Genomic DNA, 25026 nt, shown 5'->3' with positions numbered 1-25026 from the left:
CTTACTGGTAAATTACTGGCCAGGCTATAACAAGGACAAGGTCTTTGATCACACATTTGGGGTGAGTACAGCTGGCTGAATATGCCCAGGCACTGACATTTTAAGAATGTGTTCTCATATAGAAGGATCAATGCAATAAAATAAATGACCAGTCAAGTACCTCAACTCCACTGCTGCCAAGTGTTCAGAAATCATTTGGCAAAGTTCAAAATAGTTAACAATAACAACAACAATAGTGACTCCCTTACTCAATCAACCGCAGTGGATTCCTATTACCTCTAATATAAAATATAAACTCTTTTGTTTAGCTTTTAAAGCCTTACACAACACTCGGCTCCAACCTAACTTTCCAGATTTGCTGGACATTAGTCCTCCCATACTCTGCAATCCAGCAAAATTGGCCTTGTTCCTATTTATCACACAAGACACTGTCTCCTGTCTTCTTGTCTTTATACCAGCTATCCCACAAGCCTGGAATGTACTCCCTCCCTCCTTACCTCTGCCTTATAAAGTCACTTTTTAAAAAAGATGCAGCTCAAGCACCTTCTTCTGCAAGAAGACTTTTTTTTTTTGCTTTTTAGTGAGGCAATCAGGGTGAAGTGACTTGCTTAGGCTCACACAGCTAGTGTCAAGTGTCTGAGGTCGGATAAGACTTTCTTGAGGCTCTCAACTGCTAGTGCCCTCCCTCCCAAACTAAATTGTATTTAACTACTTTAGATGTATATTTCCTCTATATTCATGCAATATACATATAAATACTTATTACATAATAAGTGTAATATGCATACATATTTATATATGTATACACAACTATATTTATATATGTACTTGTTGGGAATAGGGATTGCTTTCTTTGTATCCTCAATGCCTAGAAAAGTACCTGGCACATAGTGGTCACATAATACTTGTTGTCTTGGGCAGCTAGGTGGCACAGTGGAGGGGGCTTAGAGTTAGGACGACTCTTCTTCCCAAGTTGAAATCCCATCTCAGAGACTTACTAACTGTGTGACCCTGAGCAAGTCACTTAACCCTGTTTGCCTCAGTTTCCTCATAATGTAAAATCAGTTGGAGAAGAAAACCCCAAATGGGGTCACAAAGAGTTGGACAAGACTGAAATGGCTGAACAACAATCACACTTGTTGACTGAGTGACTGAATCACAGTTTTTTAGGGGGGAGGGACAGGGGAGGGGCATGGTGACATTGCTGGTTTTAACTAGTGCAACAGTCATAACCATATCTCTTTCAGCTGTATTTTGATATGCTAGCAACTACCTTGGTCAGGAAGGTATTTAGGCTGCAGTGTGCAAGCTACTTTTTTAAAAAGTGCTTTTCCCCCTAGTGTGCCAACAAAATTAGCTTTTTATTCTTTAAAGTATCTTGGTTAGTTTAGGAACGTAAAATTGTATTATACTAATAAAATTACCATTCTTTCTTAGTAAATGCATAAATCTGAAGGCCCTAAGATATTCCATTCCACAGTTTTTTGGAGAGAAAGCACAAAAAAGGAGTGAGGAAAAAAATTTCCCACTGCTCTCTCCTCTCTCTTTTCCCCAACATACCTCCCAATAAAAGGTTTTAGAAAATAGGTTCTAAAAGGTTAGATTAAAAGAGCTATGTATAATTTAGCCTTAAGAGGAAAAGAGACTTCAAAAGATCATTTCTGAAAAACAGTAAACAGTTAATCACTCCTTTTATTCAGAGAAATGCTCTAAAATTTGAGACTAATGGATTTTGCATAGCTTTAGAAAGAAGATCCTGATTATAAACTGGGTTATGAAAGCTGGGGAGTCTCATCCTTGGTTGATATTTGAATAAAAAAAATCATAGTAACCATCTTCCTAGGATGGTTTGAGCCCTAACAAAAAACAAGAAGACACGGTGAACTCTCAAATCTTCTGTCAATCTTATGATTCTGTTAAATTTATTTCATTATCATTATAATCAAAACCTGCTTTTATTATACAAGTTAAATCTATTCAGTTATTGCCCAGTAAGAGTTTTTAAGATGATTTGTAATTTTACAAAGTGAACTAAATAGGATAAAATCTTAGGCCTGGTTATGATGCTGTTTGTGTAAGTCACTTGTCCTCCCTGTGATTCAATTTCCAACTTGGCGAAAAAGGCTTAAGTAATATCTGTTATGAGGATGTTGCCAGGATTTCTGCTTAATGGCATTACGGTAATTCTCAGGGGAAAAAAAAAGGAAAAGGTACTAATTGGGCTTCTTAAGCAGTTTCACAAAAGGAATGGAAAAGAAGTGAGGCATCATGACATGAAGAAGAAGATCTGGAAAAGTACAGAATATAATAATTTTTTCTAGGAATGCCAGCCATTCATTTTCAGTAAAAATGGAACTAGAGAAGGCACTGTTCAATAAAATAATAATCATAATAATAGCTAACACACACACACATATTGCTTGCTTATAATTATTGCCTCATGTGATCCTTACAACTCTGAGAAGTAGGTGCTATTATTTCTCTCCATTTTACAGATGAAGAAACTGAAGCAAAATGAAGGTTAAGTGACTTGCTGAGGGTCACCCAGAGCTAATAAGTGTATGAGACTAGATTTCAACTCAGTTGTTCCTACTTAAGTCCAGGCCTGCACAATATATTGACAAAAGTTTTAAAGTAATTTCATTCCTACCTCCCCACCCTCCCTGTTAACCTCTTTAGAATATTTCAGGTTTTAACCTGAGAAAAATGAAATGAGAATGGATAAAGTTATAGGTGACAAAGAGAAACACAGAAGAGAGATGAATGAAAACAAGAGAGGGAAACAATGACAGAAATGGGCACTGAGTCTCTTTCACAATCTCTTCTAATTTGTTTGTACTCTCTCTGTTCCCTTTACTGACAATGCTGCTCAATATAGTCTATCTTCTTACGAAAGATCCACCATTACGAGTGCTCAGCACATTGCCTGGTAAGTAATAAGTATTTAATAACCAATGCTACTGAATCAAAAACAATCCCCAAATTCCTTCAGGCATATGGACAAGGATGCATTATATTTCTGGAGAACCAAAAAGTATGCCTCATATATTTAATATTCCAAGGAAATAATCAAATTAATTAGAGTCTACAAAATATGCCTATAGAATGTGTCAGATTCAAAGACCAAAGGATTTTGATTTCAGTTTTAGATTTAAAACAACACATGATGAAGAATAACATTTCAAGAAAATAACATACAAAACAGATGAAAAATTTGTGACATCAATTGGACAGGTTTGGGGTAAAGATGGTATACATTATGCTTAAGAATTAACTGGTGGTGGCACAGACATTGTATGAAAGAATACATTACAGCTTAATAATACACCTAAGCATGATCTTGAGCAAGAAGTCTGAAGAAACATATTCAATTAATGGAAATAATGTGAATAACTATAATACCCAGGACACTATAGAGCAAGTGGTTCTTAATCTTTTTTATATTATGTACCCCTTCCTGCCAACACATCTTTGGCAGTCTCCAGAAGAGACTGTGGACCCCTGCCTTCTCAGAATACTTCTTGTTTTTTAATTCATAATTGAAAGGAATGCTAAATTTCAATTAGAAATTAATGTAAATGAAGACATAATTTTCCCCCCAGGGAAATTCACATACCCCATGAAATCTACTGACAGATCCTGTAGGGGTCTAAGGAATCTAGGTTAAGAACCCCTGCTATACAGTTTTAAAATGGAAAGCACAGAAACCAGTGAGATTTCCTCCCTTCTCCAGCATGAAAGAAAGATATGATTCAAAGCTAGATAAGAGTTTGAGTCTCTGTCAAAGTAAGAGGAGTCCTCCCAGAACTGGTGTCCTACAGTTTTTTACAAATATAGTCAGATTTCAGGAATTATAATTTCAAAGTCATAACAATATAGGTACTACCTATTGCTTTTCAAGTGATATGAAGGCCCTCAAAACTCAAAGATGTTCTGGCTGCTTCCTTCCATGAATTTAAAACCAACTATTCTAACCTCTTTGTAAAAGGTTAGAGAATCAAAGAGTATCCATAAACAATTATACCAAGAACAAAAATTTGGGAATCCAGTGCTATTAAGGGATTAATTTGCATTTCCTTTGAGTAAATGGAAGATATGTCATACAGACATAGCCTACCAGCTGCCAATTTGACAGGTGTATTAACTCTCAGAAATTTTGCTTTAAAGATAAATGTTACAAACATACATGAAAGGAAAATAAGCAGACTCCATTCCTTTATACCACACAAAAGTGTTATTTGAAGGAATATGTGTTTGTTCAGTCCTTTTTCAGTAGTGCCCAACTCTTTGTGACCCCATTTGGGGTTTTCTTGGCAAAGATACTGAAGTGGTTTGCCATTTTCTTCTGCAGCTCATTTTATAGGTGAGGAATTGAGGTGAACAGAGTTAAGTGACTTGCCCAACGTCACATAGTCATAAGTGTTAGATTTTAACTCAGGAAGCTGAGTCTTCCTGACTCCAGGCCCAGTTCTCTATCCACTGCGCCACCTAGATTCCCTATTTGAAGACCACCAAAATCTTATAACAGAAAAGATAACAGGACAGGGAAAAGTCCTGCTTCCATCCCAAACTTCTGTCCTAACATAGCCAAACAAACAAAAAAGGAATCATTCTCAAGGTAAAGTATATGCAAATTTCATAAATTCTTTATCTACAAATTAAAATCAAAAGATTGTCAAGGTCACATAAAGATCCACCAACATTTCTACTAAATGTTTAGGATAGCAAACAACAAAGTTGATGGAAGGGAAATAATTATAAAGTGAAAAATACTTGTGTTTTTTGAAGTGTGTATTAGAATGATATGAGAGGTTGGAGAAAAAAACAAACATAATGAAGACAATAACAAGCAGGTTGTCCACACTAAGTACAGCACTTATATAGTGAGCCCCCAGGAGTACAAGGTCACCAGGCTACCCTGAGGGTAAAGAGGTGGTGAACCAACACAAGTTAGACACAAAGCAGGTCAGAGTTCCCATGTCAATCAGAATTTGGTTAGCTGCTGCACTTCCAGCCTAGGTGAGATTGGGAAACTCAGTCTCTTTTCTAAAAGAAAAAAGGTAAGAGGACAGTAGGGGGTGAAACACCAACAAAGAAAGTGAGACAAAAACTCAAGGAAGAGAGAAGAGAGGTCAATGATGTTGTAACTAGAACATTTGTTTCTGATTTCTGTGTAAATAGTGCTATTTTAGAGCACCAAATAGCAAAGAACCATTACCAAGAAAAGACAAATATATATACATACATACATACGTATACATACGTATACGTATGTGTGTATGTGTATGTACGTATGTATGTACATGGATATCTAGACAAAAGGACAAAAAGAGAAGTGAGGTTCCTTGTTTCACTGAAAAAAGTGTTACATCTCATAACAAGAAAAAGAAAATAGTTCCTGTTTTTCCCCCTTCTTATACTGAAGAAATGAGCTAGATGTGTATACTTCCCTACACTCCCTTTCCATTCCCCCACCCCCTTCCTACCTCATCCTCCTGGAATACTGAACCTACCATGTGGTAATGTTATATTTGCACCATCAATGATTGCTTGTGCCAGTTCATGATCATTGTTCTCAAATGCATGTGCAGCAGCCTTCAGAGCATCCCAAATTTCTTTACGGCCTTCAAAGGCTGGTGCAGTATCCCAAAATTCATCTCTCTTGCTGCGCAGTTGTCCATCTGTCATGGGATAATCGCTTTTCCATTTTGGTTTCTCTTTTTTCAGAGGCTGATTACGACCTAAAGCAACTGGAAAGAAAGCAAAAGTCCAGAATTAGAACAAAAATTTACCAACTTCCTTCTTGCTAATCATTGAACCAAAACACTTAGAATTTTACTTAGTTAAAAATTTTCTCACTAGCTTTCTAATCCTTGTGGTTCCTAGATTTCCCTAGTTAATTCTGGAAATAGAACAGAAAAAGGGAGCCCAGTTAACTGTCTAAGACTTCCAGTCCCACTGATGGAGCCAGTCTGCTGGGCCTCCAATTCCAACTAGTTTCTCTCCATTCGGGAGACTCTCTCAGGGATGGCCAGAATGAAGTACCCAACAGTAACATTAGTTCTCTGATGTTTCATACTAGGAATCTTTTGGAGAAGAAACAGTCACAGAATAATAGAGAAGAAGGATGATGTTCATAAAAAACATTTCAACTTATCTGTCAGGGTACCTTTGGAAGCTTAGACTCTAGATGGTGAAACTGGCACCCTCAAAGAGTGGTTGTGAGAAAAGCACGATAAAACTTCAAGTGTTACATCAAAGTGAGCTATCATTACTATTTGCCCAGGGTTATATGGCTAATTATTATCAGCCCAAGTTTCCTGATTCCATATTTAATCCAAAGAGGAGTTATAGATTTAGAATTGGAAAGGCCAGATCATAAAGTCCAACCCCTTTGTCTTCATAGATGAAAATGAGGACCAGAAGGGCTGAGTAATAAAGAGTGAATATCTTAACCCAGGTCCTCTGACCGGGGTAAGGAAAGGGGAGAAAAGATGTTAGATCAGTTTCTCTTACTGTCTTTTAGAAAAACTTACATAGAAGCTGGGTCTGAACAAAGGAGAGGAAATAGACCTCGGCCCCTCTCCTAACCCATATGCCCTCACCAATGAAAACTCCTTAATGTCCTGACATATACCCAGGACACTGAAGAGGTGCCCAAGGACTGTGGTAATACACACAACTATACCACTAACCTACACTCATAGATGAGAAAGGAGACAGTTTGATGGATGGAAGAAAGACTGGGTAGGAGGTAGAAATGGTAAGAAAAAAAAGGAAGGGATGCTAGGTGGCAAGGAGTAGGCTGGTAGATGAGTGACAGAGTAGGTGGAGAGAGGGTGAATAGTGAATTTAGTGTTCTATATTTAATTGCAAGAGGGAGGCTAATTGTAAGAGGAATAAATCTTGAAATGGCTTTAAAGTAACAATGAAATGATCACTCCCTTGCTAGCCTTGGGCCAAATAAAATCTGGGTCAGACAAAACAATGAACAAAGGAATTCCAATACCTACCTAGGCAATCCCCATGCTTTCGGTGGCTTTCCTTAGATGGTAACACCTGATATTTTGCAATAAACACTGTATCTTTAGACACCTTGTGACTAGGCCATACTCGCTTCATCTACTCTAGCCAATTCCAACTACTTCTTCTCAGAACAGCAGAAAGTCCTACTTTGAATGACATGTATGCTCACAATACCTACTCCAGCACTTCCCCCCGCCTTGTAACACTCAGTATTATTCTGTAACATCATTGCTTCCAAGCACTCTAATTGCTCTCCTAAAGTAACCCACATCAGGCATGCTCTAGATGAAATGTGCACAGAAAAGTAAGAAACAGCCAAGATGACCAGGGAATTGGTATGGTAGGGCAGAATAAAGAGAACAATTAATGTGGGTATACACACACACGTCAAAATAACAAACATGCCTTGGGCAGCCACAGGCAAATAATATATTTTTGTGACTTGTCATTATAAAAGAAGCAGGAAAAAGCAAGGGGCTTAGAGTCAGAAGATCAATTTCAACTGCAACTCTGCCAATGACTCAATATAGACAGTATGCTCAGATCTTCACTTCTGAGCCTTAGTTTCTCTATCTGCAAAATGAAGGGGTTGGACTCTATGATCTCTAACTACCTTCCTAGAGCTAATACTGTATAGCCATGTTTAAGTGTGCAGGTACATCAAAACAGGAGTTGAAGCAGACATAAGAAAAGACATCTAAGAAGGTGTCAAAGTAGGCTGATGCCAATAGGGGATATGATTTAGTAGATGGAACTTAAGACATGAAAAAATTAGATGCTAAATAAGAGTATGTTAGACAAATGAAGTCAAGCTAACTTGGCAAATCCCAATCACTGTTGAGTATCTAGAAGTAGACTACCCAAATCCTTTTTCTTCATGCTTTGGTTGTCGATTTTTTCGTCATTTGAATAAATAAGCAAGCACTTATTATACACCTACTATGTTCTAGACACTATGCACAAAGCATGATTATTTTAAGTTCCATTAAGGATATGAACAACATCTACACAAAATATACACAAAGTAATTTCCTTTAATACACTCGAATTTCCTACCAAATCAAGTGTAAATCCCTCTTTCTCGCTTTTAAAGCCAAGCTCAAGTCTCACCTTTTGAATGGAATGAAACATTCTCTCTGCCCACAAGTCTTCATTTATCTCCTTGATGGCCTATAACACTTAATTTTTATATTGAAAATGACTAGTGACTTCTAATTATCCAACTCACTCTCTGAATTCTCCTTACCTCTTCTATATTATCTATTGGGTTGTATTATGGTTGTATACTAATATTATCTCCCCAATTAACATTGTCAACTCCTTGAGGTTAGTGATAATTATTCATACAGCTCTTTATATCTATATCATTTAAGCCCAAAACCTTGCAAGTAGAAAAACTCACATATTTGTTGAATGAATAAACAAATACAGCTTTATTCAATTCAAAAGTAACAATTCGGTATTATTCTTTACCTGACTATAGGTTTCTTTAAAATAACAACTAAGCATTTATATAGCACTTAATGGTTGGGAGGTACATGCTAGGCCCATTTTAAAGATGAGGAAACTAAAGCACAGAGAAGTTAAGTGACTTGCCCAGGATCACACAGCTAGTCTGAGGCCATATTCAAACTCATATCTTCTTGACTCAAAGTCCAGCACTCTCTTTTGCTCGGCACAACATAGCAATTTTTGAAAATAGGAACACATGTGTAAACACCACAGAGGTAGGCATGGTGCTAACAATTTAGTAGATATTTTTAAACTACCTCTCAACTGATTTCATTGCTCTCTACCATTTTTACTAAAGTAGGAGAACAGAAGTGAAACTCTAATCAGTTAATAGTATATTAGTTTAAAAGTGTGGTAGGATATATTCATTGCACTTTTGTAGTAGCCTAAAATTGGGAACAAAATGGGTATCTATTTATTAATTGGGGAATGGCTAAACAAGCTGATATATGCTCATAATGGAATATCACTGTGCCATAGAGTACACCTGTACCTAGGGTAGAAGGGGGGGTAATCTCCTCTACAACATACCAATCAAATGATCATCTAGCATTTGCTTGAAGACAGTCAATGAGCGGGAATTACTCACCTTCTGAAACAGTCCCGTCAACTTTTGAATAGCTCTAATTGTTAGGAGATTGTTCTTACACCAAGCCTAAATTTTTCTTTGCAACTTATACCTACTGCTCCTAGTCTTTTCTCCCCTCTGGGGCCAAAGAAAATAAATTCAATCACTCTTCCACATAATAAGCCTTTTAACTATTTAAAGACAACTATCATAAGCCAACAAGGTGGTACAAGAGATGAAGCACAGAACTTGAAAGTCAAGAAGATTCAAATTCAAATCCTGCCTCAGACCATTATTAGTTGTATAACTTTGAACTAGTCACTTAACCTCTCTGTGCCCCAGTTTTCTCATCTGTAAAATGAGGATAAGATCACCACCTACATCACGAGATTGTTGTAGGAGATCAAAAGAGATAACACATGTAAAGTACTATGCAAACCTTAAAGCACTCTATAAATGCTATTCTTGTTCTTATTAGCATCATGGACTCCAAATTTTCTCTTCTCCAGGCTAAACATCCTTAAGTTCCTCAAATGGCATGAACTGAAAAGGCTCTTCACCATCTGGCTGTCTTCCTCTGCATACTTTCCTTTGTAAAATGCAGTTCCCCAAAACTGAATACAATATTCCAGAGGTGGTCTGATAAAAAATTGAGTATAATAGGATTATCACTTTCTTATTCCTGAAAGATAGGTCTCTTTTAATTCAACAAAAGAACCTGTGTGTTTTGGCTGGCATTCCAAATTGATGAATCCCAAATGTTTGCAAGTATTCAAATTTGCAGTATTTGAAGTTATAATTATGTAAAATTTATAGTAATTGGTTTCAGGCCAATGGAACTATGTAGAATGAAATCAAATAATGCCACTTCATGGAATTCACTATTCCCACTAATTAGGACCTAGCTCTAAGTCAACTAAAATCCCTAAATGTTTTTCAGATAAACTACTAATTCATAAGATCATAGATTTAGAGCTGGAAGAAACCTTAAAGTTCATGTAGTCCAACCCCCTTATTTCACGGAACTGAAATCCATCAAGTAAATAACTTTCCCAGAGTCATACTGTTAATAAACAGCAAAACCAGTACTTGAACCCAGAACTCAACACGAAATCCAGTGCATTTTCCATTACATCACAATTTCTACTCCGTCTCATTGTGATAAGATACACTGAAATGTACAGTTGGACCTACAATAATCAGCAACCACTTTTTTGGTGCCACTTTGCTTCATTTATTTTTTTAATCTATTTGCATTTTAAAAAACAATTCTTTTGATTTTGCTTGTTATTTCTAAAAGTTTTGTTCTTATGGTTAAGTCAATCTAATTCAACATGAAATTTATTAAGCTCCTATTTACGGACTCTGAGGCATTGGGGACTCAAAGACAAAAATGAAGAAGGCCTTGACCTCCAGAAGCTTACATTCTCCTGAGGCATACAACAGATGCAAAAATAAGTAAATACAAAATATACACAAAGTAATTTTCAGAAATCAGGACACTAACAACTGGAAGACAATTTGCAATTCCAAATTAATGGCTTAATTCAAATAAAACATTTATTTTATCCAATAATTCTTTTCCTCACATTTACGGAATAATGCAGATAAGTCAACTATTATCCAAAGATGTAAGGTTACTCCAGATGATTACAACCCACCAACTTGTTCTGCTAACAAACAGAATGACAGGTAATTTTCTACTCTATTAACAGCTGGCAATATAACCTTGAGGTTAGTCAGAAACAGGGAGAGGAAACTATTCAAAAGCACTAAACTTTCTTTGGTGAGGCATATTTCTGTGGGGGTGGAGGTAATCTAATAAGTAGAAGGAAAAATAAGCAATGCCTGAATCTTTGGTCAAACACTCAGCTATCTAAGCACCTTTTGAGAGTTTCCCCTCCCTGAGGCCAAGATGGTCAAGTGGGTATTCCAATTACACCAAAGATTTAGTATAATCTCTACCAAGGTGGAAGAACAATAAAGCTAAAAAATATACCCCAGTACCTAAATCAATAACAAAGGTCAATGAATAGAACTCATGACGAACCAAAAGAGGGAAATCCACTGCAAGAAAGAGATAATCTAACAGGTGTAAAAGGGTTCTGATAGGTTAAAAAAACACTATATAAATATGAGTCATCATTCATTTCCCTTCTTCCATTTGCATGTAATAAAGAATCTACAAGGAGGGGGCATAATACAACATGCTGCTTAAGGATAACCATCTTTCCAAAAGTACTTTCAAATCTCTACATAAGCAAAGAAGACTTAAAATAATATCTTAATACGTGATATGGTGCTAGAATACCTAAGGTTACATGGCAGACAATTAATGCTTACTGAGTGAATTTACTTTTTTTGTATCTTTTTTGATCACTATTATGATCTTTTCTTCAGCAATTCTAATTTTAAACTTCCCTTGATGAAAACACTTTTATCACTATTTATTATCATAAATATCTTTATAATATGGCATTGAGCATTGCTTGTGAAATTTCAGCTAGCTTCAAGTTTTACATTAGATAACTAGCTAAATGTACCTTATAACTTACCCTGTCAGATTATAAAGTTACTTTTCTTAAGCCAGGTAGCTTCAAACATTTTTACAATGACATATGATGCTCCTCTTTTTTTAATTTATTTCACATACTTCACATAATCCAAAGAGAAAACTCAGGACTCTTAGAATTTAACAGAAAATTTTATTTTCTTGGTTTACAAAAAAGATTTAGTGATTTACTCACTGTTCTATAAAAGACAGCATTTGTTTAGATTTCCCATGCATTTTGAGAGGCAACATGGCATAGCAGATAGAGAAACCTGGCCTTTAGGCCAAGATATCTTGATTTAAATTCAACTTTGACATAACCTGACTAAATAACCATAGAGAAGTCACTCAACAAGCCCCAGAAATCTATAATTTGTAGCCAAAATGGCCATCACAACTGGTAGGAGTCCCTTCTTCCAAGAGTACCCTATACCAAGGAAATGACAAGTCCTGTCTCTATGCCTAATCCTCCTATGCATTTAGCACTGAATATATTTTCTTAGGAGCTTGCTCATCAAGTTGAGTTTTAACTCTATATAGCATCACAGTCCTATAATTTCTGGAAAATAAACCAGTCACTGAGATCAAGTTAAATGGGTATGTGCTATTACAACTACCTCAAAGAAAATAACACATAAGACAAAATATATTCAGCTGATTAACTTTTTATTTTGATTATCAAATTTATTTCAGCATCCTTCTTTCCCTTCTGTCTTAGATGTATAATCACTCAGGGCTGTCTTCTTCTATAGCTTATCAATTAAAAGTTTTTTGAAAAGTCCTTCTTCACAAACTTCTTGGTTTATTAAAATCTCTTTAAATTACCAACAGGAATAACAGTCATTGTGGATAATTCCCTTTTGTGACTTATTTATGCTCTCTCTCACTTTAAAAAAATCAAGCTTAACAGATAAGCCAATTCATATATGCTAGCCCGAGGGGTAGGCTGGTTTAACAACTGGCTCTTCAGGAGAAACTAAATGTTCCACAAATATTTAAGTTTAATCTGCATTATTAACATTTCCCCCATCACTTTAAATCTACACAATCAATAAAAACAATAACAATATAGCATTTGGCAATTGAAAATTTAACAATCTTCCTTTGAGCTGGCTTCAGTACACTTCTGATACCAGAAAATTTTCTGAAACCATCCAAAAGATCTTCAAACCATTTCTCCCTTCTCTGCTTTTACAAGTCCACCACTTCCTTTGATATCTGGCTCAAAATTCACCTCTTTATCCTATCTGCCCAACTCTAACATCCTCTTCCTCTGCATTCACTCAACACTTTCAAGTTCAGTTTGTAATACAGAGTACTTACACTTATTGATAAACTACTCTGCTATAGTCTTCATGATGTTTCACATAGGTGAATCTCACCCACTAAAACCTGCAGACCATTTTTCTGAGTAACAGACATCTGTCTTCTCTATTCTGTATTCATAAAGTTGATTTTTTTATACCAAAATTTAACACATTTACACAATTAAATTGCATCTTATTTAATTTAACCCAGTACCTATCAAGATATTTTTGAATCTTGACTATCATTACGTGTTATATGACATCAAGTTTTTTTCATTTGCAATTTGATAAGCATATCATTTATGCTAATGTCTTCTCCCAGCTGATCATTTCAAATTCATTCTGTTGTAGTAGCTCATTTGCAGTTTTGGTTTTTTGTTTTGCATATTGTTTGCCCATTAGACTTTGAGCTCCTTGAAAGCAGGGTCCGTCTTTTATCTTTCTCTGTACCCTTATCACTTAGTACAGTGCCTGGCACACAGCAGTAGGTGCTTAACAAATGCTTATTGACTATGTCTGACAAACATTAAGCAGCACAGAGCTGGACCACTCCCCTGAAGTTTCCCTTCCAAGATGACATCAAAATAATAATTAATCTGATGCTGATCACTCATCCTGTTTCAAATCCTCCTAACTATACTATTTTTTTAAGGCTACTTCTCTCCATCTTATCAACAAAAATAACAGAGAATTTATCTAAGTTCTTTACTAAAAATCTAGGTGAACTATATTTACAGCCTTCCCTTCAACTACCACTTCAGTAACCCTCAAAAAATGAAACAAAGTCAGTCTGGCACAACCATTTTGAAAAAGCCATGTAGGCATTTTGTGATCAAACTTTCTTTTCTAAATGTTCACTAGACATCCTTTTTAATAAGTACATAATAGATTTATGTCAGGAATTTAAGCCAAGCTCCTTGGTCTACACGCAATAGATTCTGTTCTTCCCCCTTCCCATTCCTTTATTTTTTTGGGGGGGAGTGTAAATCAAAAGACAATTCCATATCTAATTTCATTTGATCTTCCCACTGTAAGGTAGAGAGGGGAATTATCCTCATTTGACAAAGGAGATAGTTGAGACACAGGTGTTTACCTAAGGTCAAACAGCTAACAAATAACAGCCAGGACTAAAAGCTTTGCTCTTTTCTTTGGTCTTAATTCATCATTGCTTGACTGCTTAAATGGCTCAGATCAAATGGTAATCATTCCTTCCAGTTGGATGGAGAATTATAAGGCCTTATAAACTGCCCTGACTGTATACATTTTAGACATCCAGCACTGTCATCTGATGGACTTATGTAACTGAAGGTGTGGGGCCTTGCCAGCCTTTCCTTACAATACACTACACCAAAGGTATCAACTTCAATGAACCAGATTAAAATATAACTGAGAGTTTAACAAAATAAAAATACATAACATGATGTTAACTTGTGGTTTTCTAAGTCAAATATATGGTGAAAGGATCTGTTCTATTTGAGTTTGACATTACTGCACCATACCATTAGGATCTCTGGGCCTTTTAATTTGCCATCAAGCTGAACTTTCTTTTATGTGTTACTTCCCCTATCTAGAGAGTGAATTCCTTGAGAATGGGGATCCAGCTTACTTTTTTTTTACATGTATACCCAGTTCTTGGCAAAAGTGTTTATTAAATAATTTTTCACTTATTCATTCGTTCTTGTGAGCTGCAACAGATTCATATTCAAAACACATGACCTTTTTTGGTTATAATACACTTTATATGCATGACTTCATTTGGTATCACAATACTGTGAAGTAGGTAAGGAAACAAGAGAGAAGCGGTAATTTGCCATTGGTCATACAATTAGGAACACACTCAGGACTCAAATCCACTCCTCTATTCAAGAACAGTGTTCTTTCTACCAATAAAAGAATACTTGCAGTATGTCACTAAGTTTAGTAGACAGAACACTGGATTTGGAATCAGGGAGACCTAGTTACAACTTCTGCCTCAACATACTAGTTGTGTGAACCTGGGCAACTCATTTAACCCCTCAGCCTGAATTTCCTCATCAATAAAATAAGGATATTAAAATCAGCAACACTTTCTTTACAGAGTTGGTATGCAGGTCAAAAGAGATAATGTATGCAAAGCACTTCACAAACCTTAAAAATTGGTGTCAGTTTTTTTTAAACAAAGTATTTTATAAACAAGCCATAAAGATCTATACAAATATGAATTGATAAGAAAAAAAAAAGGCTGTCCATGGAAAAATTAGCCAAAGAGCTTTTAAATACCTACAACTTATTATCAATCAATCCATCAATAAATACTTATTAGGTACTTTCAATGAGCCAGCAACTGTGCTAAATGCTAGTGATATAAAAAGAGGCAAAAGTCCATGTCTTCAAGGATCTTACAATCTAATGAACTGAGGGAGAACAACATGAAAACAAATATATACAAAGCAAAGGTATGTGTAGCAAACAGGAAATAATTAATTGAGGGGAGGCACTGGAGTTAAGAGGGATTGAGGAAGGCTTTCTGAGAGGTCATTAGAGCAGAGGAGGGAGAGTATTCCAGACATGGGGGACACCAAAGAGAATGCCCAGAGGCAAGAGATGGAGTATCTTGTCTTGTGGAACAGCCAGGAAGCCAGTGTCACTGGGAAGAAGAGTATATGAGTTGAGGAGTAAGGAGATTGGAAGTAGGTTTTGAAGGGCTTTGAATGACAAACATTTGGTATTTGATGTTGAAAGCAATTGAGAGCCAGTGGAGTTTACTGAATTTGGTGGGGTGGGGTGACACAATTTTATTGATATTGAATTGGGTGAGGTGCCTATGTTTTAGGAAAATCACTTTAGCAGCTAAATGGAAGATACAGCGGAGTGGGGAGAGACCTAAGACAGGAAGTCACCAGCAGGCTATTGCAGTCCAGGCATGAAGTGGTGAAGGCCTGAACCAGAGTGGCAGCAGTGTCAGGAGGATTAGCATCATCACTGTATTATGATTACTATTTCATCAATAGCATAACTTTTGTTTCCTCTTGGTTATAGATACAGTAATAAACAAAAGAATTTTGGCCTGGAAGAGGCTTAGAGATTACGTAGTACAATCTCATTTTATAGATAAAGAAACCAAGGCTCAGAACACAGTTACCATACCCAATTCTCAAGATTACGGAACTTCTACTAGATTATACCTCTATTCATAGTATGGCCTAGATCTGTATCCTAAAGAAATTTTTTTTAAAAGTCGTGTGTGTATGGGGACTATTTAAAAAAAAAAAGATTCACAGCAACTCTTTTTGTGGTGCCTAAGAATTGGAAATCAGGGGGATACCCATCAGTTGGGGAATGGCTAAACAAGCTGTGGTATCTGACTGTGATGGAATAGTACTGCACTATAAGAAATGACAAGCAAATGATTTCAGAAAAACCTAGGAAAACTTACATGAACTGATGCAAAGTGAAGTGAGCAGAAATAGAACATTGTACATGGTAGAAGCAATATTGTACAATGAACAACAGTGAATGACTTAGCTATTCTCAGCAATACAATCATCTAAGACAATCCCAAAAGACTCATGATGAAAAATGCTATCTGCCTCCAGAGAAAGAACTAATGTTGTCTGAAACAGACTGAAGTATCCTATTTTTCACTGTCTTTCTTTCTTTTCTGTTCGAGTCTTCTTGCACAAAATGACTTAACCTGCAAATGTTTTATATGACTGAATACGTATAACCTATATCAGACTGCTTAACATCTCAGGCGGAGGGGAGGGAAAGTGGGATAGAATTTAGAACTCAAAAAAAATTTTTAAATGTTAAAAATTGTTTTTACATGTAATTGAGGGGAAAATAAAATATTTTTAAAATAGTAATATGGCCTAGAAAAAAGTGTGCTGAATTTCTATATGAAGATGACTCTAGAGACCTGTCAGGGAACATGTTTTCAGGTGTTTGTTTTTCTAGTAAACAGGGATGACTGATTATAACCTATTCACATTCTCTTTCCTATACTCCCCTCTTGTGGCCAACAGGGCACATTTATGAGAAAGTTGTCTATGGGGAAGTAATAATTTGTTAGCATGAAACAAAGCAGCAATAGTAATAATGTAGATCCCTATATTATTCTACAAAGTGCTTTAAATAAATTATTTAATTTGAGCCTCACAGTAACCATTTCAGTTAAATAGGACAAATAGTACAATGCTCATTTTACAGATGAAGTAACTGGGCCCCATACAAGTGACTTGTTGAGGGCCACATTGCTGGTAAAATTGTTAGGACTCAAACCCAGATCTTCTAACACCATATCTTTCTACCACAGTACTTCTCAAATAAAGCTGGATAGTCCTTGGGAAACTCATGGCTTTGGCACCATTATATCCATTATATTGATGAGCTAACCAACTAAGCAAACAAAGCAACTGCCAAGAATAGCACCATAGCAGCTGCCATGTGTCAAAAAATAGCACCAACACCCACAACCCCAGGGATCTAGCCTACCCAATCTTCATCTCCCATCTCTTAAGAAACATAAACTTAACCACAGGACACTATATTTTGATAGCAAGACCACAGTAAAGAGAATCATGGCTGTTCTTTCAACTTTAAGGTTTACATTTAATTTCTGTGACTTAAGAGTGAAGAGTTAGATTAAATATCTGCTTATATTGAGGTAAAAAATAGCTGTCTTCAGGACTACCGTTTTTAAATAAGATAAATATAACTAATGACATGAAATTGAAAAGCTTGTACATAAACAAAATTAATATATCTAAGATAATGGAAGCAGCTGAATGGAGGTAAAAAACCTTGAATAAAATTTCCCAGATAAGAGTCTGGTATTCAAGATATAAAAACAATTAACATAAATATGCATGTTTATTATGTATATGTATGTGTGTGTGTATATATACATATATATGTAAAAACAAAAGTCATTCTCTAATACATAAATGGTTAAAGGATATGAACAGTTACTAAAGGAAGAATTGCAAATTAACAACCAAATGAAAGAATGCTTTAAATCATTAATAATAAGAGAAATACAAGTCAAATAGCCCCAAGATTTTACCTCAAATCCTGAAAATTGGCAAAGTTGACAAAATACAGGAAGTTAATGTTGTAGGAAGATGTTGTGGGTATAATGTACTGGTACACTGCTGGTGGAGTAATGAATCAATTTCGAATTATGAAATTAAAATGACTAAAATTTATGTTTTGCATAACTTCACATGTATAATTGATACCATACAGCTTGCCTTCTCAAGAAGTGGTAGAGGAGTGAAAAGGAGAGATCTGAAACTCAAAAATGTTTTTAAATGAATGTTAAAATTGTTTAAATGTATCGAGAAATACTTAATGAAATAACATACACACATATACATACACACAAATGACTAAAATGTCTATACCCTTTCACTCAAATTCCATTGTTGGGCTTCTACTACCAAGGAGGCCATTTGTACTAGCACTTTTTGTGAAAGCAAAGAATTACAAACAAAGTAGATACCCAATGATCAGAGAATGGTTAAACAACTGTGGTACATTAATGTAATAGAATATTATTGTGCTATAAGAAATGATGACTGTGATGAATACAGAGAAGCACAGAAGTATCTGCATGAACTGATAGTGAAGTAGAGCCAAGAAAACAACAGCACAATGACTACAACAGTGTAAACGGAAAGAACTACAAAAAAAACGAAAGTGAATATTGCAAAATTATAAAGATTAAGCATGACTCAAAAGAAATATAACTTCCACTTCTTTGCTAAGATCAAAGATCGACAAGTGTTACATACTGTACATATTTTCAGATTTTTTTGACATATTAGTAATTTATGGTGATTTTTTCCCCTTATCTTTAAAAATACTATTAATTTATAGGATGTGTCTCTGGGAAGGAAAAGAAGAGGGATACTAGAAGAAACTTGGTGATGTAAAAAACAGAAGACATCAATAAAAAACTATTTTTAAAATATATAATTAAAGAGGTCAAGACAGTTGACATTTTGGTTATGTTACTATAATGCTGTCTTTTTGGTGTTCATGCTATTCGGGAAGCACTTTACAATAAAGTCTCATGAATAGAATCTAAGATCAACTCAACATACTGAATGCTGCCTTACTGCAAATAGAGTAAGCAAGCATCCAGTGTGTTTTAATAACTTATATGAACAAAAATAAAACACCAGTGCCGGGATTCTTAATCTGGGATCCACGAATTTGCTTAACATTTTGATAGCTGTATTCAACATTTCTTTCATAATCCTATGTATTTTATTTTGTGCATTTAGAAGCATTGCTCTGAGAAGGGAATAGGGTCCATGACACAAGAAAGTTTATGAATCTCTGCACTAATCACCTCACTACTTTCTAACTGCCATATAATGACAGTGATGAAGAAAGAACTACATATAGTATGATCGATTTTTTTTTTTTTTTTGCTTTTTGGTGAGGCAATTAGGGTTAAGTGACTTGCTCAGGGACACACAGCTAGTAAGTGTCAAGTGTCCTCCTGACTCCAAGGCCAGAGCTCTGTTCACTGTGCCACCTAGCTGCCCCTATACAGTTTGATATAGAAGAAGGAACCTTCAAGGTTTTTAATATTTAAATATCAAGGCAGTACTAACACAATGGAAAAAAATCAGATCAAAAGATCTATGTTCTGGTATCAGCTCTGACCTTTAATAGTTGTGTGACCTTGGGGCACCTAGGTGGCGCAGTAAGTTAGGAGGACTTGAGTTCAAATTTTGGCCTCAGACACATAACAGCAGCTGTGTGACTCTGGGCAAATCACTTAACCCCAACTGCCTCACCAAAAAAAGAAAAAAATAGTTGGATGACCTTAGGCTAGTTGCTCAATCTTTCTGGGTTTCCTTATCTATAAAAAGGAGCTAATACAATCCATTCTGCCTTACCTCTTCCAAAGGTACACACGAGGATCAAATATGATAACATATCATAATATTCTGAAAACCATTTAAAACTGCACAAATACAAGGCATTTGTATTACTATATAGCCATCTGTCATCTCATGGAGGAATTTGATTAGAAAAGTAAATTAAGAAATGAGTTTCTGTGTATTATATATTTTTTTTAAAATGTGGAGAAAAAGTGTTATCCCCTGAAGCCATAATAAAAAAGCATACCTAACAGCAAATTTCTGGAAATTATACAGAAGAAAATTTTCAACAGAATATAGTAGAAAGAATTCAGAGTCAGAAAACTTAGGTTCCAATCCTGGCTCTGCTACTTACTACCCGATTTGATATTGGAAAAGTCATTACTTCACTCTGGACTTTGGTTTTCTCATCTGTGAAAAGAGAAAAAGACTACATAATCTCTGAGATACTTTCTACTTCTAAATCCTATGATCCTTTAAATAATTCACTAAAATATACCACAGTAGAAATGGTTATCTTGAAACTAAATTCATGTTATTCACTGTGTGAACTGCCTGATCCCTTTATATTCGGTAAATGTATACATGTGTGCATGCAAACATACATGTGGATATATACACGCCACTCATGTGTGTACAGACATACGTGTGTGTGTAAAAACACATACTTAGCACCCTTTTAGCCTCTTTCTTCAGATCAGGTTCTAGAATACAGTCCCTTTAGTCTTTAATGTGGCCAAATACACACTGTCTACAGGTCATACGGCAAGCCAATTTTCAGGAAGAAGTTATTTCATACAGTGCTGTTTATAAGAGCAAAACAAATTGATCAAATATAGGAATGGCTAGTAAATTAGCACTGAAATATATTATATAACCATTATTTTGGTTTATGAAAATGTGTGCTTACAAATGCTGAAAACAAAAAAGTGGAATAGCTATTTATACATAGGTTTTCATACCATGCTTACATGAATAAACAGAATTTGGTGTTCAATAGGTCCTTTTACCTATAAGTTGCTTAGGTTAACAATTATTACTATCATTAACATTATTTTTACCCCCAAAATATTGCTCCACTCTTAAATGAGAGAATGATATTCCTATTACTCTGGGAAAAATCAAAAGCCAAGACTGCTTGAAAATCAATAATTCCCCTAAATCTCCTTGAACATAAAAACAATATGAGTCATCAATTTCTCATGAAAAATAGGGTTTAAAAAAATTTTAAAATAAGTACCAAAATACTAGAATAATTTTTTCTTTTATATTTTCTCATATTTCAATATATTTAATATGTAAACATACACACATATATATTCTTTTACATTTCTTATTTAGATATAAAGCTCAATGGCTTTAATATTCTTGTTTGTTTTTTTAATATTCTTTTGTGACCTGGAAGATTACTCTTAGATTACTGCCCCAGTATGAATCATTCACTCATTCATTCATTCAGGAAACAGTAAATCCTAACTGTTAGGCACTGGAGTATGATATACAAGGTTTAGACAAGATAAGTTCAATGCCTTCATGGAGCTTCTAGTTTATCAGGAAGTATGACACATTATAATAACATAAAATATTACAAAAGCACAGTAAAGAAACAATGACCTGATATTTAATTTCTATCTCTGCTTTCACATTTAAATAGCAATGCTAGAATGTGCTACTAGAACATGTCAATAAGCCTGGCTGCTAGAAGACAGGCTACAAAAGCTTCTGTTGCAGTCACCAGGTCTATAACAGCTCCTGGTGGGGGACCTTACCCCAACGACAACAGCCACCACCAGAATTTAGGAGTACTCAACAAAGTAAGTTGATCAAACTGGTGAACATTTGTTTGAGATACCCCTCAGCAAAGATGAGACAAAAATTCCTCAAAGCCAGATTTCATCAACAATCCCCAAGGATAATAAACCCAGGTCCTTTTCTATGGCTTTCATTTTCTAATAATCCATGATATGAAGTCAACTGACAAATTATTTTTTTAATTAAGTTTTTACTGATGTCTTGTTTTTTACATCTTCACAGTTGTCCCCAGCATCCCTCCTTCTTCCCAGAAAGCCATCCTATATAACAAATAGTAATTTTTTTTTTTTGCTTTTTAGTGTGGCAATCAGGGTTATGTGACTTGCCCAGGGTCACACAGCTAGTAAGTGTCAAGTGTCTGGTCTGAGATTGGATTTGAACTCAGGTCCTCCTGACTCCAGGGACAGTGCTCTATCTACTGTGCCACCTAGCTACCCCTACAAAAAGTATTTTAAAAAAAAAAAAAGGAAAATGGGGGAGGATGGGAGATTAGCATAACCCATCAATCCAATGAAAAAGTCTGAAAACATCAATACCAGTGGACCTCCTACCTCCAGGAACAGGTGGATTCAATGTGTCCTCTCATCTCTCTTCATTCCAGTCATGCTTCATCTTTATAATTCTGTTACATTCACTCTCGATTTTTTAACGTGTGGTTGTTTTGCACACACAGATAGCCATGGGGAAGCTAGGTGTTGCACTAGGCTTCGAATTAGGAAGACTCATCTTTTTTTTTTTCTTTTTAGGCAATTGGGATTAAGTGACTTGCCAAGGGTCACATAGCTAGTAAGTGTCAAGTGTCTGGTCTGAGACTGGATTTGAACTCAGGTCCTCCTGACTGCAGGGACAGTGCTCTATCCACTGTGCCGCCTAGCTGCCCCAAGACTCATCTTCTCGATTTCAAATCCAGCCTCAGACACTCACTAGTGCCACTTAAACCTGTCTGCCTCAGTTCCTTATCTGTAAATGAGTTGGAAAAGGAAATGGCAAACTACTTTAGTATCTTTGCCAAGAGTACCCCAAAATGAGTTCACAAAGTGTCAGATACAACTGAAATGACTGAACAACAATATTATATTGTTATAGTGCAGACCAGGGGTGGGGAACCTGTGGCCTCAAGGCCACATGTGGCCCTCTAGGTCCTTAAGTGCGGCCCTTTGAATCCAAACTTAACAGAACAAATCTCCTTAATAAAACGGTATGTTTGGTAAAACATGGCCTCAGTCAAAAGGTCATACCCAAGGATCTAGAAGGCCACAGGTTCCCCACCCCTAGTGTATACTGTTTTCTTGGCTCTGCTCACTTCATTCTGCATCAGCTCATGTAGATCTTTCCATGTTTATCTGTATTCATCAGAAACAATTTCCTACAGTACAGTAATATTCCATTACATTCACATACTGCAATTTGTTTAGCTATTCTCCATCTACTCTGTTTCCAATTCTTTGCTATCACAAAAAGTGCTGCTATTAATATAATGACGTACATGGGGATTTTCTTCTTATCAATGGCTTCCTTGGGAGTATAAGCCTAGGAATGAAGTCTCTGGCTTACAGGTTATAGACATTTTAGTCACTTTATTTACATAACTCCAACTTGCTTTCCAAAATGGTAGCACCCAACAATAACATTAGTGTACCTATAATTTCCCAACCCCTCCAACACAATTATTGCCATTTTTTGTCATCTTTGCCAATTTACAGAGTTTGAGGTGAAACCTCAAGTTTGGCACATTCTTTCATATGGTTCTGAATACTTCACAACTTTTCTTCTGAAAAGTGTTTCTTTATATCTTTTGTTCACTTATCCAATCGTAAATGGCCATGAACTATCTATAAAGAAAATACTCTGCATGTCCTTTCTTTGGACAGAGGAAAACATCCAAATTTATGTAGTATTCTTGAGTGACTTAGATAAATCTGTGCAAGCCTCCCTCTTCTGGACTTTAGTATCACTGTTGTGGTCCTTTCCTGAAATAATATTACATTATCATAACACTGATATGCGGTAAAAACTAACATATTTTAGGATGATATACTCTTAATATAAAATTAGATGGCAATGATAGCTTCAATTCTCTTTGGCCAGCACTGGCAGGGAAAAATGCAAAGAAAATATGAGGGGATAATGATAATGTACAGTCTTCTAATCATGCCTCGAAAGAAGATTTAAAAGTACACATCTGAAAAACTGTCAAGACAAAGCAATATGGGTTCTGTATATATTTTTAAATGCCAAAGTCTATTTCAGTATTGGGGATCAATATCAAAATGATAGATGGCAAAAAATAATGTACACTAATAAAAAATACCAATAAAAGATTCAGAAACAATGCTGATCAATATTTTCTTACTCATTAAAATTACATTGCATTCTTCCACGAGATCTTGTTACTTAGTAGTTTGCCAACATAGTTTATACTCTTCTCCTTCAAAGAGACCAGAACTATTCCTCAAAGTAAAATGAATTTGATCTTATACCTCAATTTTTCCTTTAATTTTACTTGCTGCTTTACCGGAAACCTTGTTTATGTTCTACTATAAGTTGATCTATCCTTGCTCCAAATACATCTACCTTCACACCTCAGACAAAGGCTGAAATCCAAGTTCTGTCTTAGGTGTATGAATCCAATCCTTTCTAATTCAGTGCTCCTATAATTTTTTTCTATAATATAATTCTTAAATATAGTTTATCTACATTTTTGTAACTCACTTTACTCGCTATCTCTGCTCATTACAAGATTATATACAGAACAGAACTTTTTATTAGGCTATAGTTAGAATGATTTGCTTTTTAAAAAGTGAGCACAAGTATGAACCAATTTTTATTTTTCTGTTGTCTCCAGTTCAGAAAGTCATTTTCCTCTCCTCCCCATACTTCTCTTCCCCAGTGACACCCCCCCAGCTTTGCCCAGTACTGCATTTCAGTTAACCAGCAGACAGCAGATTCTCCCCATTTTCAAGTCTCCTGTTACAGCTTATAGGTCTCATTCAGTGTTAAATCCAGAAGTATCTGATGTTTTCTCCTGAGTTCCTTTTCCTGTTACATCTCCTATATGCAATGGTCATCTCTGCTTTTTTACTTCATATTTACAGAATTCAGAGGTTTTCCCACTGAGTTTTCAGGCAAGAATGAAAAATGACAGAATCCAATCACAACTTATCTGGAATAAAGTTTCCACAGCAGAATTTGTTTAAATAATTCTGTGTGTTAATTTTTAACAGCTCAACGATTAGCAAAAGCCCAGAGGATTTCTGGTCACCATCATGAAGATAAAATTCCTATTTTGAGACAGAGTAAAGCACACAACAGAAATCCATGTGTGACAGTTTGGGATAAATCTCAAAACACTTATTATCTAATAAAGAACTC

The 25026-nt window shown here is 35.6% G+C and overlaps 1 protein-coding gene across 2 annotated transcripts in view; it reads right to left on the bottom strand.

The window, feature by feature from the left end:
* UBTD2 (ubiquitin domain containing 2) overlaps positions 1-25026 on the bottom strand; it is a 64019-nt gene that overhangs the window by 17048 nt on the left and 21945 nt on the right. For both annotated transcript variants that reach the window (XM_027841810.1, XM_027841809.1), the window contains exon 2: positions 5514-5750. In XM_027841810.1, the coding sequence (XP_027697611.1) occupies positions 5514-5750 (237 nt within the window). The remainder of the gene's footprint in view (positions 1-5513; positions 5751-25026) is intronic.

Source organism: Vombatus ursinus, unplaced genomic scaffold, assembly GCF_900497805.2.
Source record: "Vombatus ursinus unplaced genomic scaffold, bare-nosed wombat genome assembly UNPS02014863.1, whole genome shotgun sequence".
In the NCBI taxonomy this organism is placed as follows: Eukaryota; Metazoa; Chordata; class Mammalia; order Diprotodontia; family Vombatidae; genus Vombatus; species Vombatus ursinus.
Note: the sequence above shows the minus strand (reverse complement) of the source record. Positions and strands in the feature narration are given on the sequence as shown.